Source organism: Galendromus occidentalis, unplaced genomic scaffold (assembly GCF_000255335.2).
Source record: "Galendromus occidentalis unplaced genomic scaffold, Mocc_1.1 scf7180000077497, whole genome shotgun sequence".
NCBI lineage: Eukaryota > Metazoa > Arthropoda > Arachnida > Mesostigmata > Phytoseiidae > Galendromus > Galendromus occidentalis.
Window position 1 is genome coordinate 2049810 of NW_003805485.1, and position 13428 is coordinate 2063237.

General features: G+C 51.8%; 2 protein-coding genes across 2 annotated transcripts in view; both read left to right on the forward strand.

Annotated features, from left to right (window-relative positions):
• The first annotated feature begins 778 nt into the window (after positions 1 to 778).
• On the forward strand, positions 779 to 9215 carry Uba1 (ubiquitin-like activating enzyme 1). The gene is made up of 4 exons (XM_003746490.2): positions 779 to 1036; positions 4879 to 4958; positions 5838 to 6031; positions 6169 to 9215. The coding sequence occupies exons 1-4, from the start codon at positions 926 to 928 to the stop codon at positions 8943 to 8945; spliced, it is 3162 nt and encodes a 1053-aa protein (XP_003746538.1). The 5' UTR covers positions 779 to 925; the 3' UTR covers positions 8946 to 9215.
• Positions 9216 to 10203: 988 nt separating this feature from the next.
• LOC100906892 (integrin alpha-PS2) overlaps positions 10204 to 13428 on the forward strand; it is a 29096-nt gene continuing 25871 nt past the window's right edge. Inside the window, exon 1 of the mRNA XM_003746587.3 lies at positions 10204 to 11616. Within this exon, the coding sequence (XP_003746635.2) occupies positions 10204 to 11616 (1413 nt within the window). The remainder of the gene's footprint in view (positions 11617 to 13428) is intronic.

A 13428-nucleotide genomic window follows, 5' to 3' on the forward strand; every position in this document is an offset into this window, starting at 1 on the left:
CTCGCGATGATTGCTTCTCGAGTCGGTTTCGGTCTGGTTTCTTCGAAAGCAGACCGAAATATTTCCTTAGGTTTCGGACAGATCGGGCTCGGAAAGGATTTGGACTCGAGCCCGAGTAACTGAAAACGGCTCTGGCGGGGTTGATTTTTCAAAGGGAGCGCTAAAGAAGAACGCTGCGGAGATCGTCTGCTCCCCGGCTACAAGCTCTACCGATTTTTTTTCTGCCGTGAACGAGTTGTCATTGGTGGAGTTCTCTATGGAAGCTTGAATTAAGGTACATAGGACACGCATAATTTCTGGTCCGAAGATCATCTCGGGGAGTCCTTCAAACTGCAAGAGTCTGACGCACCGGGGTTCGAGAAAGGCGATCCGCGATGAGTCTCTCCATCAGCGAAGAGTCAGACTTCGCGAAAGTTGAACGGAGCGCCTGCTTCCTCCCGGATTCTCGAAAAAGATCATCGCCATCATCGTCTTCACTCTCCCATCAGCGGATCCCATCTCTGTTCAATCCTGATATTCTATACAGCTCTCAAGGTTTCCAATAGACCCAACCTTCGGAAGATTGAACGGCTCCTCAAGCGTACGTACAGCCGTGCCACGCGTCCTGCTCCAAAGCGCGCGAGCCGAGGTCCTGACGTCCGTGCATTCGTGCGTCCGTTGTTGTTGTGGTCGTCCGTTTAACACAAAGCAGCCGGTCGGTTGGCTGGTTCGTTGTTGTGTCGAGTTGCGAGAGTTTGGTTCTGAGAATATTCGAGAGCCCTTCAACAACACGAGACAGCGTCAGCGTACACTTCAACGAGCGTGTCGAAATCAGTTGTCAACGTGTTGATTCGCTAAGCAGCCAATCGCAGACGAAGACTGTCTTGGACGAGTACGAACATATTTTAGCGAGTTCTTGATGCCGCGTGCCCTCTGTAAAAGCTAAATGTCTCAAACTGATTCTGCTTCTGGAAAACAATCAGAAAATATTGCACCGCCCGCAAAAAGGCGTAGACCTGAGGAATCCAACGGAGAAGACAGTGCAACTCTGAAAAACGTAAGTCATCCTTGCCATCTGTATGAGTTCCTCTCCATCGTCCCCTCAAAAGGCCTAGGTGATACATGCACGTGTACTCGATGCTTCGTTTGATGAATTCCGAGGTTTTCTCTCGATCTCCCCAAGCTCGAGTGGCATTGCACGCCCAAGAGAGGCGTCCGGTCGGCGTCACTCGCTCCTAAATTTTTTTTTCGCGGAACACTCATCGCCAGCGAGGGGCACTCGGGATCGCTTCGGTTTCGTAGAGAAAATCAGCCGTTGGAGCCGATGCTTGTGCATTGTCGATCAGTTCGTGCGAGGCGTACATGGACAAGAAATGGCGTAGTGCCGACCTGTTTCTAAGAGCTGATATAAGCCGAGCTTTCGGCTAACGATCAATTCGCATCTTTTCGACTCAGATTATGAGACTGTTCACCTGCAGAACTCATTGCTCCGGGAGCCTTCCTGTTTCCATTTTATGTTGCCGACATCGGGTTTGATCAGTATTTGCGTGTACGATACACTGAAATCATTTGAATGTGCCCTCCGACAGCGGTAGCACGACTACGTGGGCTACCGCGATAGTCATCGTGACCAGCTTCTCGCAGAAGCAATCCTCAAGCAAGCGTCACTCGTGGCTCTCGATTTGTGCGAATCAAAACATCTCGGAGTTCCGGTCATCCATCGGTGGTTCGCAGCACTCTCAGCGTTCTGCGGTGGGCTAAAACTAGATCTGTACGTGGCCCAGAGTCCCAGCGCCCGTCGTATGGGATTTCGAACTCCGAGATTACTTCTTTCCCCCTTGGTCTGAACGAGGGCATCTGCCTAGTGCTGCACTCAGATTGGAGCCTCCTCCAAATGCTGGGTTGCCCTGAGGAGCTTATTCGGAGCGATCCATGCCGAGACACGGCGCTTTTCCTGCCTTTTCCCCAGCTCCTCAGGACTGAAGTGACCAATGACATGTTCTTCCGTCACAACGCACTCCTGCGTGATCTTAGGACGGACACACTTACTCATTCATTCTATCACAACTCGGAAGTCGAGTTTTCCTCATGACTTATGGTATCACACCGCTGGAACAAGTGGAGGGAATCGGAGATCGCACGGAATGAGTCTTGCCTTCGGATCCAATTAGCATGAATTCTAGACGGGAACCCGAGCCTTTTCCCGAGGCTGGAGATCATAAGCTTCATTTGTCGTGCTACGCTGTTGTCTCCCTTTAGTGGAACCCGCCGTGGCCCAGCCCCCGAGAGCGGTCGTGAAAGTTGGAGTCCTTGGGAACGTTGAACGGTCGATTAGTATCGCCGAGACGTGCATCGTTCATTCTCGTTGTATGCGTTCCTTTTAGAGAAGCACTTGATTTGATATGTATCAAAGTACCGTTCATCGAACTAAACGAATCAGAGAACAGCGAACGGCGAGCTCCGTCATCATCATAAGCCCAGATCACCGCGGCCCCGCAGGCTTTGATTCTGAACGACCGAAAGCTTGGCAGCTGTGGAAACCGATCTCTGCCGACCTCACTCCCTTGAGACACTCCGAAGTCGAATTTCCCTCGCTGCGTCAGGAGTGTAACGAGTAACGACCAGTGATTCCGTTCGATTCTCGCGAGAGATTCCATGTCATTCTTCGCCCCCCTCAGCGTCCCCTGCAGGGGTTTCCTCAGCGAGCTGTGTAGTGTGCGGTGCAGACGGATAAGTTGGGGTAGGGGCCGCTGCAGACCGTTCTGTTTTTGTGGCGCGCGCCGGTGAAATGATTTTGTTACCAACAAAATGGCGGTGGGCAGACGTCGTTCTTCGTCGAGCTGTTGTGATGGTCTGCGCTCACACCATCGCAATGCCTGCCAGGGCCGGCCTGGACAGCCGATCGCCAGTTGGTGTCCGCTGTTGCTCGTCCCGTCAGTTGCTGGTCCGAAACGAGTGGTCCTTACCCTTTATGTCGATGATGGGCAGATACTTCGAAGGAGACAAATGTCCCTCTCCCCCGGTATTAGCGGTCCCTCGTCGTCTGCTCGCTTGTCGGCTGCTCCCTTCCACGATGACTCAGTGGTTCCCCGGCTGCTGTGTGGTGAGGCGAATGGTAGCTGCTGCAGCAGCAGCATATCAGAACACTCCATAGTCACAACACGCTAAACCCAACCCAGGGACGAGAACCGGTCCGTTGTGCTCCGTGCGTGGTGAATTTTCGAGCGGACGGACAACTCGACTGTGATCGTGCAATCCGTCCTGTTCTAAGCAGCGAAAGGATCCGCTGCTCGACTCGTTGTCGGTGTTCCTCGAAAGGTAAACGACTGACGTCGATTTTCCGCCATTGTTGACGCGGCACCCACAAGCCTAGCGCTCTCAAACGTCAGACAACTTGTTAGATGATGAGTCTTCTGAAAGAGCTATCGACAGTGGATTCGAGCGAAAGCTACGCCGTTTCGCCCGTTTTCCTCGAAGACTCTCCGAGTGCATTTGTTTCATGCCGGCTTCGTTTGTGGATTCGAAGACAGCGTGATATTTATCCTTCCCTGAGGGGGGAGCAGAGCCGTCTGGATCGAAAGCGAGTTCCGGGCAAGTGAGCTTGATTGAAAAGCCCGGATATTCGTCCCAGGGCTCGCATCGACTCCGAATCCACATCCTATCGGGCCAACTATGGCAACGATCACCGTTTTCCGGGGGCTGTATCGAGGCCAATCCTGGGCTGAGACTACCTGGTCCGGACATGATCGAATGACTTGCCGGTTTATAGCTCAATCCGAGAGAGGTTTTAGTGATCGAAAACTTGGATTTCGACTTGGAACGCCAATTGAACCGAATGTCCCATTGCGTTTCTCCGCCTGTCTGAAGAGCCCTTCACTGACGGGTCTCTCTTCCATACTAGGGAAACTCTGTTCTCCGAATGAAAAGAAGCCCGAGTGGCGCGCTTCGGCCCGGTTTGTCGCGTTGCCGGTGGGCTCTACCGGAACGGCGAAAGACTGTACTCTGACCTCGTTCATGATTTCCTTCCTTTCAAATCGTCCTTGGTCTTCGAATTCGATCCCTCGGGACTGTGCTCGGGACTCATTCTTCGCGATTCGGAATTTTTCCAGAGGTGATGTCTATTCCTCAAAAACGACTGGAAGACCGAAGCGAGCCAGCCGGTCAAGCCCGCGCTCGAAGTCGTGGCGTGTGCTGAGTAGGATATCGCTCTCAAGCGAAGAGTGTCCGTAATGTCATCAGCGATACATTCCTTATCGCCTCCCCTTTTCCCGTGCTGAGCTTTCAAGAGTTTCGTCGCTGATGAGCTTCGCCGGAGTGACGTGTCTCAGCTGTTGGCTCTGATTGAGCCTGTGAGCCAGCCGTACTGAGATCTAGAGTCTTCTGGCTCGTTTTCGGAATTATGATTCATTCCCATCGTTATGGTAATCCACTTCGAGCTCCGGGTTCTCAAGTGAGGGGCTCCGTTAGTGTTTCGAGACTCCCCGACTTCCTCCGTAAGCCATATCCGCTGCCCTCATGAAGACCCGTGCTTTAAGATCGAAAGTTGCGGCCCAAGGTTGAGGCTCGGGGGCCGAAGTCCCGTATGCGCGGAGCCGGGTCCTTCGAACATTTCTAACTGGAGCTCGTGGTGTTGTCCACGTGATTTGGTTCCCATGGTGACCGATTCATCGGATTTTAGCGCAAACTTTCAACAAAAGCTTGAAGTTAATTCACTCGTGACGAAGAAGCTCAAGACTGGGTGCTGTTCTCTGTTCCGGGGGGACGTCTGGTCCCTCAGCCCGCTCCCGTGAAGAATCGGTTGATGATGTCAGTGGCTTTCTGGACTCCGACTCAAAGACTTATCGGCGGGGAGAGAAATCGAGACATATTTGTTAATTCGTGACTTTTTTCCTTTTCCAGGGTGGATCCATGGCCGCGCGAAATGGAGCGAACGGCTCCCAAGCCCAAGACATCGATGAGAGTCTTTACTCGAGACAATTGTGAGTTGGATTCCCCACGTAGATAACCCTTCGAAGCAGCGAAGATATATCGTTCCGTTGAAGTCGCCCAGAATATGCGAGAGCATGACTCGTATCGATCTCAGGCCCCGAGGGATCAATGAAGACCAATGAAGGTTCTGGTTGAGATCTCGCGAGACGCATTCATCGAGTATCTTCCTTCGCGCTCTTTTTCAGCGTCCACCGACGTGAGCGCGACCGTCGCTGTCATGAATTGATTTAAATATGTTCCCATCATGGGCATGCTTGAACACCGGAATTGTTGACTGAATTCCGTGTCGTCCATATATACGGCCGACTTATCGGATTTCAAACGTTGTTCGGAACTGATGCCAGACCGGCTGGAGAGCCGGAGTCGAAGCGTGCGAAAACGGCATCCGAGATGCATTGTGTTTACGAATGAGGGCGTCTGCAGGCCATTGACCGGGCCGGCAGCCATCCGTAGAATTGTTCAAGAAACCCGTTGCAGAAAATTGCGCGCTGTCAAAGTGCATCGCAATGGTCTTCTGAGCGACTCTCGATGTCGAGCGGTCACGCTGTAGTACCTCTCTGTGCCAGAAACCATTTCTTCCGACCTTGGTGCTTGTGCCGGGTCATCTGAACCTCATTTAGAAATGCTGTGGCTGAGCAGGATCAGACGATCTCAATCAATGCAGGAATCCTGTTCCGCGAAAAAAACCATGTCTAGATGGAACCGAGCTGGTTAGCCTGATCTCCGTCTCTCGGCGGGATGAGGAAATCTCAGAACTGACGTATGGTACGGTCTCGGGCTCCTGGGTGTGCAAGCGTGGTTTCTTTGATTTCTCCTGCCTCCATCGAAACGTGAAGATTTCTCCAGACTGAAATCTATTCTCCTTGCAGGTACGTCTTGGGCCATGAGGCTATGCGCCGAATGCAGTCGTCTGACGTTTTGATCTCCGGCCTCGGCGGCCTAGGTGTCGAAATCGCCAAAAATGTCATTCTAGGTGGCGTCAAGTCCGTCACTTTGCACGATACGAAGCCGGTCTCTAACCTGGATCTCTCCGCGCAGTATTTCCTCACCAAGGACGATATCGGTAAGTGGTCCGCGGGATGAAACAAAGGTCGGAGCACCAATATCCTCTGTCTGAAATCTCACCTTAGCATCGCTTACCGAATAGCGAGATCTATTGCCCTGTGTTTCAAGCATTACAATCGGTTTTTTACTATGCAGGCAAGAATCGCGCTGAAGTCTCATGCCCTCGAGTGGCAGAGCTCAACAGTTACGTGACCGTTTCTGCGAGCACCGGAGAGTTGAGCGAAGACTTCCTCTCCAAATTCGCCGTTATTGTTTTGACTGATTCTATCCTCGACGAACAAGTCAAGATCGACAAATGGGCCCACTCGAAGGGCAAGTGTGTGATCATCGCCGACACCCGCGGTCTATTCTCGAGAGTCTTCTGTGACTTCGGCCCCGAATTCACGGTCTACGACACAGATGGAAACCAGCCGCTGACAGCCATGATCGCATCCGTCACCAAGGATGTCGAAGGTGTCGTCACCTGCTTGGACGAAACACGGCACGGATTCGAAGACGGTGACTATGTCACGTTCAACGAAATACAGGGTATGGCCGAGATCAACGGGAAGGAGTTCAAGATCAAGGTCTTGGGACCCTTCACGTTTTCGATCGGAGACACGAGCGCTTTCGGCGACTACGTCAGAGGCGGTATCGCCACCCAGGTAAAAAAACCGGCTGTGCTCAAGTTCAAGACCATGGAGGAGAGCTTGGCCGATCCGAAGATCGTCGATGCCGATTGGGCGAAATTCGAACATCCCACCAACCTTCATATCGCTTTCCTGGCGTTGGATAAATTCCGGAAAGCCAAGGGTAGATATCCCAAAGCGTGGAACGACGCCGACGCTGACGAGCTCTTCGCTCTGGCCAAGGAGGTCGCGGCCGGTAAGGAGCTCAACGAGAAGCTCATCAAGATCTTCGCGAAAGTCAGCTCCGGGAATCTGTGTCCCATGAACGCCGTCATAGGTGGAATTGCTGCTCAGGAAGTGATGAAAGCCTCTTCCGGAAAATTCACTCCCTTCAATCAATGGTTCTACTTCGACGCCATCGAATGCCTTCCCGCAGATCAAGTCGTCGCGGAGGCCGATGCCGAGGCCGACCCGTCCGATCGATACGCCGGACAAATCGCTGTCTTCGGGAAATCGTTCCAAGAGAAGATCGCCTCCCAGAAATGGTTCATCGTCGGCGCCGGAGCCATCGGTTGTGAGCACCTGAAGAACTTCGCCATGATGGGCGTGGGAACGGGTCCCAACGGAGGCATGATCGTCACCGACATGGACGTCATCGAGCGGTCCAACCTCAACCGTCAATTCCTGTTCCGTTCGTGGGACGTCGGTCAGCTGAAGTCGAAGGCTGCCGCAAAGGCCGTCGCCAAAATGAACCCTCAGGTCCGAATCACATCCCACGAAAACCGAGTCTCACCTGAGACCGAGCCCGTCTACAACGACGACTTCTTCGAGGCTCTCGACGGCGTTGCCAACGCGCTGGACAACGTCGAAGCCCGAACGTACGTCGACAGACGTTGCGTGTACTACCGGAAGCCGTTGCTCGAGTCCGGGACGCTCGGAACTAAGGGTAATGTGCAGGTTGTCCTGCCCCACCTGACGGAGAGCTACAGCTCCAGTCACGACCCTCCGGAGAAGTCGATTCCCATCTGCACGTTGAAGAACTTCCCGAACGCGATCGAACACACGCTGCAATGGGCTCGTGACGAGTTCGAGGGGCTGTTCCGGACCGGCGCCGAGTACGCGAGTCAGTACATCCACGATCCGGACTTCCATTCCAAGGCAGTGAAGAGCCCCGGTGCGATGGGTCTGGAGATCTACCAATCGGTTAAGAAAGTACTTGTCGATGAAAAACCCAGCACGTTCGAGGACTGCGTCGCCTGGGCTCGGCTCCACTTCGAAGATCAGTACGCCAACCAAATCAAGCAGCTGTTGCACAATTTCCCCAAGGACCAAATCACGTCGTCCGGAGCTCCGTTCTGGTCGGGACCAAAACGCTGCCCCCATCCGTTGACGTTCGACGAAGACATCGAGTTGCATTTGAATTACGTTGACGCCGCTGCCCGACTGAAGGCATACCTCTACGGAATCGATACCAAAGCTGTGACCAAGGAACAGGTGAAAAAGCTCGTCAAAGCTGTGAAAGTGCCCGAATTCAAGGTGAAACAAGGCGTGGTGATCGCGGTCACCGAGGCCGAAGCCCAACAGCAGTCGCAGGTGGGCGACCTGGACTCGATACAGAGCGTCGTCAAGAGCATCCCCGCCCCTGAGCAGTTCAAGAACTTCACTCTGAAACCGATCGAGTTCGAGAAAGACGACGATACGAATTTCCACATGGACTTTATTGTGGCCTGTTCGAACCTCCGGGCCGAGAACTACGACATTGCCCCGGCCGACAGACACCAATCGAAGCTCATCGCCGGCAAAATCATCCCCGCCATCGCTACGACGACGGCTCTCGTCTCTGGACTCGTGTGCCTCGAAATGTACAAAATTATTCAAGGCCACAAATCGATCGAGGCCTACAAGAATACTTTCATCAATCTCTCGCTGCCCTACATCGGCTTCGCGGAACCGATGCCCGCCCCTAAGATCAAATACTACGAAACCGAGTTCACGCTGTGGGATCGGTTTGATCTCGAGGGTGAAATGACTCTCCAGGAGTTCATCGACTACTTCAAAACGAAGCACGACCTCGAAATTACCATGCTCTCTCAAGGAGTTCAGATGCTGTTCGCTTTCTTCATGCCGCCCCAGAAGAAACAAGATCGTCTTAAAATGAAAATGACCGAAGTCGTGGAGAGTGTTAGTCAAAAACGAATTCCCTCTCACATCAAGTCGTTGGTCTTTGAGCTGTGCTGTAGCAATCTCGCCGGGGATGACATCGAGGTTCCCTACGTGAATTATAGACTTGGAAACAGATCGTGAACTGGACACTCCCCAATCAACTTCGAACGGAAGAAGGTTTTTATTTAATGAGCGGAGTCGGTCGAGCTAACTCCACTGAGTTCTGAAACAAACAACAAAACAGACACACGAACATGAGCACACTCGGAACTACCAACAACAACACAAGGATACAGGAAGATGGAACACCAGATTCGAAATTGAATCCATGGCGATTGATGTTGCGTCAAATAAATCCCCCATGGGTCGCGCTTGATGCGATTTTTCATTTTCGAATAAAGGAGACTTTTTCTCTCATCCTAGTATATTTCTTCCTCTCGATTCTCCCCGATGGAGCTGGTTCCGAGCGCTCTGCATGAGTTCCTCCGGGATGATCAAGATTAGCTAATAGGACATTCCGGTAGTCCGGGAGCATTTCCGATTATACTCCTATTATCTCGAAATGATTGACTTGTATATTCTTTTAGCAATATCGAACAGCTCATGAATTCGATAGCTCCACATTTGTGTAGGTTCTACATTAGGTAGAAGAACTCATCAAAGCCTTCCCTGATCGTAGTAATGGAATATTACTCCGAATATCATTCCAATGATTAGCAGGCTCTGAACATGATGTAGTCATGTGGGATTGTGGGTGACTGACTTGTTCCGACCCGGTAAATCACTCTTTAGCCAATCCGAACGACTAAACAATTCAGATATCCGTAGCGGGACGGTGCTTTGCGGCTTGATTGTATTCTAGCTCTCCAACGACTTCATCAATCGACCGCGAATGGAGATCAGGCGTTTCCACGGACTTCCTGACGCACGACAGTGAAGTCGCATTGTCCGAGACGAGTAGAGCTCGACGAGGGAGCTTGTTAGACACTCACACTTCAGTCGTAGGTTTGAAGTCCGAGGACCTGATTCGTCCGCTTTCCCCCCGAGGAGGTGATCAAAAATGAAGAGAGATCGAGGAAGAGATATTCCGGAGAAACCTGAGTGACTCATAACTCGCGCCTCTTTTTTCTAGGTCTTTCCCACGCTTTCAGCTCTCCTGATGCCTCCACCTGGGTTGCGTCTCCGTGGTTTACCTCCACGGATGTCACAATCGACCCCGGAGCCAGACCCTCAGCGTCGGATATCATCCGCGGTATCCCTCCTAGACCTGAGTTGCGGTTCAATCCGTTTCCATTGATCATCCGGTGCACACCGTCTTGCTGCGGGAATCATCTTTTGTTCCTGATGTCTCGTGAAGCTTCCTCCGGGGAGTGGCCGCCCTGAGAGAAGCCGGCTTACGATGAACGTGTTCACTCGGATGGATTTCATTTGGCTCTTGATTTGTGGAGTTGCCGGATCCCAGCGACTCGGCCCTGATATGACGGTTGACACCATAAAAAGCTTTCTATCTTCAAGGAGAATCGGTATGCAGCAATTACTGATCGTCGACATAACAGGCATCCTGCACATGCTCGATATCCGTCTGTGGACCAACCTTCTCTTGAGTGAGCCCGAACATTCTGCGGCGATGGGAGCCTTGAGGAGAGATCGTACCGACTTGCTGAGCAAGGTTGGTCCGCTCAAAAGACGGACCGTCGGGCCGTGGTATCTGAACGCTCTGGCTGCCCCTCAACACATAGCTATCGTTTCGAATGCCGCTGACTTCAAGGCGCTTGATTCGAACGAGATAGATATATACCAAAATATTCGCCACAAATGCGTCCTCCACTTCTTCCACGGAAAGCTCCACGGATTGAATTTCGACGCCATGTCGAGGAATGGAATCCCCGTCTTCAAATTCGACAAGTTCAAATATTTCTTCGCCTGCGATAGACACGATAAAGTTGTCGCATGGGTGGACCAGAGGTTCAAGAACAGACCCCACGAGTGTGTGACGGCGGAGCCAATACGATTCGCCTTGGAACACGTAGCTTCCAAACGGCATATGACAGACGACCGACTCGAGTACGATGTGACCTTCCGCTGGAACGCGTCAATTCTGAAGTTCTCGGAGAAACTTCTCCCCATTGCTATGGATTCTCAAAATATCTCCAACTTACTATTCCACCATACGGCCGTCAACAACATGGTAGCATCGAGTGAAATAGGCGATTGCAACACCTTGACACGTCTGAGAGACGTGAGCATTCTAACTTTGCTGGAGCCATTCTCGCTCATCACGTGGATAATGTTCCTGCTGAGTGTCCTCTTGCTGAGTCTGATGCATAGTCTAGCGGAACACACTCCATTCCTTCAGACTGTGGGCTGCATCTTATTCAATTTCATCAATGCGATCCCGATCAAGGTCGCGGATAAAAGAAGTCCGTCGTCCTTGATCTGCGCCTCGGCGGTCTCGATGAATTTCTTCTTGAGCACAATTTTCGGGAACGATGTGGTGACTCGTTTTATTGATCATAGTGAGCCGCCTCAAGTGGACGGCTTCTACTCGTGTCATTTCAATAGTCTCTGTGACTATGCATCCACCATAATTAGGAGTATGGCGTTTGAGAAAAAAGCCGTGTGTTCCATGAACGAGGCACAGAAAATTTCGAGCGGGTTCCCTCTGCGCAAAGTCACCTACTTCCGAACCCTTCGCCATGAAGAAGATGAAATGCTCTATCGGAACTTTTCTTCGGCGGACGGTATTTTTCTTAAGTTCAATGGGCAGGGCATCTTCACAAAGACCGGCGGTTTTTTCGGAGAACGAGTTTTGGTGAGATCCTTGACTCAGAGAAATGCGTTATACGCAAAGGTCTTCGAGCATGCTGTACTTTCTCCGAGGACAACTTACGGCTGGAAGAACACCCGGAATGCTCTAGAGACGGCTGCATTCCGTTACCATGAAGGCTTGTTCAAGAGGTACAAGACACATATACTCGAAAATGGCACATTCCTTCGGAACGAAGAGTCCTCGGGAAAATTCAATATGGGTGGCTTTGCGAAACTCATCCCTCTACTTGCTTTTGGCTCGGTGATCGATTTAACTATTTTGCTCCTAGAAATATTTCCGGAACGCCGTGCTCCTCCGCGTGCGTCGGTCGTCTGGGCATCCAAGCATGGGGATGCCCTCGAATAGACCCCAGGTCAATCATTAGTCACGAGTCATGAGTCGTGAGAGGGTGACTGCGTGACGAAGTCTTCACGAGCTGATACTGGGACGCTCGTTATTCTAGATTGCGCGGAGCAAGCTTGACCAATCGTCCGTGTCTTCTCAGCGACTTTGTGCCTCGCATAAATATATGTACCTAACTCCGTAAGCTCCGTGGATAATGAACCTTTGCTCGGAAAGAAGTTTTGTCTTCGATCAGGAACCAGGTAGAGGTGCGGGGGCATCCGCAGAACTTTTTGGTACACGCATCGTGATCGTCGCAACTAGCTCCATGCTACCTCCGAACTCGAAGCGTCTGTGCGCCACAGTATGCAGATCTTGGATTCTCTGAGTGCCGGGACTGCCGAAAAATCGCTAAACTCCAGCGGTGCGGCACGCGCTCCATTTCTTGAGACACCGGTACTGCGGTCAAGTTCCCCGCCAGCGGAGCTCGATCCCGAAACTTAGGGTCCCAGCTTTCCTGAAGCTGCGAAAACCTGCTCCCTCTTGGGAATGTCTGAGTGAAGTGGACTCTGAAATAGGCCCCCTGTCATATTCATTGTGAGTGATTCACGCTGTTGGCTTGTCGTCGCAGGCAGGGCGAACGCACGTTGTTGATGACGGTAATCGAAGTGGGACAAGCGTTTCAGATGATTCGTCGACAACATTATACCGCAGACGGGAGTCTTTTTATGCATTTGGAGTTCGCATCGATTCTCGGATTGTTACTTCTCGGATGGAAGTCAACTTCGCAGCGCTTCGGAGCCACGTTACCCGATAGAGTCGAGGTCGAGACCGATGCGAGTGAAGACAAAGGGAAAGATATAATCACTGGCCGACTTCTCGTATACTTTTCTCCAGAGAGAAGCTTGAATCGACTGACAAAATGCGAAGCGACACTCCTTCTGACGAATGAGCCTTATATATACCAATACCTCGATGTGGAATACAAGGTGGAAAAAATCAAGGGTGTCAAATGCCGTCAGTATTGATCTCAGCTTTGAGAAAGACAAAGATCCTGGGAAATACGATCCGTCAACTCCTGCGTCACTCCTTTGCTCGCTGGCCTGATCTCGATCCATCGAGGACGAGGCTGGTATTTATCGGGTCCCTGGTTCCGGGCAACTCGTCTCCCGCTCGCGAGACATGTAGAATTCGTGGCAGAATAACAGCTGAGGAATTCCTGTGCTGCCTGCAAGCTCAGGGCGAGGCAAACTTCTCATAGATCGAGATCTTTCTTCGTGTTTCGAAGAAATATGAGTAATTCGCCTTATTATCGAGAAGCTAGGCTGCGAGAGGAGCCGATGGTCGACGCTGTTTCATGTTTTGGTCTCCGGAGCATCCCGGCACTTCCGAAGCAGGGTCCTCTCCGATCTGTCCGTAGGCGTTTTAACATCTGATCTCGCAGCGATCTCACGTCGCCGGGGCGGTTCCCGG

What these genes read in the sequence shown, in the direction of transcription:
- Uba1 (XM_003746490.2), top strand. Translation starts at nt 926, where the DNA reads ATGTCTCAAACTGATTCTGCTTCTGGAAAACAATCAGAAAATATTGCA. An exon ending in ACAGTGCAACTCTGAAAAAC is followed by an intron (nt 1,037 to 4,878) that starts GTAAGTCATCCT and finishes TTCCTTTTCCAG; the next exon opens with GGTGGATCCATGGCCGCGCG. An exon ending in CCTCACCAAGGACGATATCG is followed by an intron (nt 6,032 to 6,168) that starts GTAAGTGGTCCG and finishes TTTACTATGCAG; the next exon opens with GCAAGAATCGCGCTGAAGTC.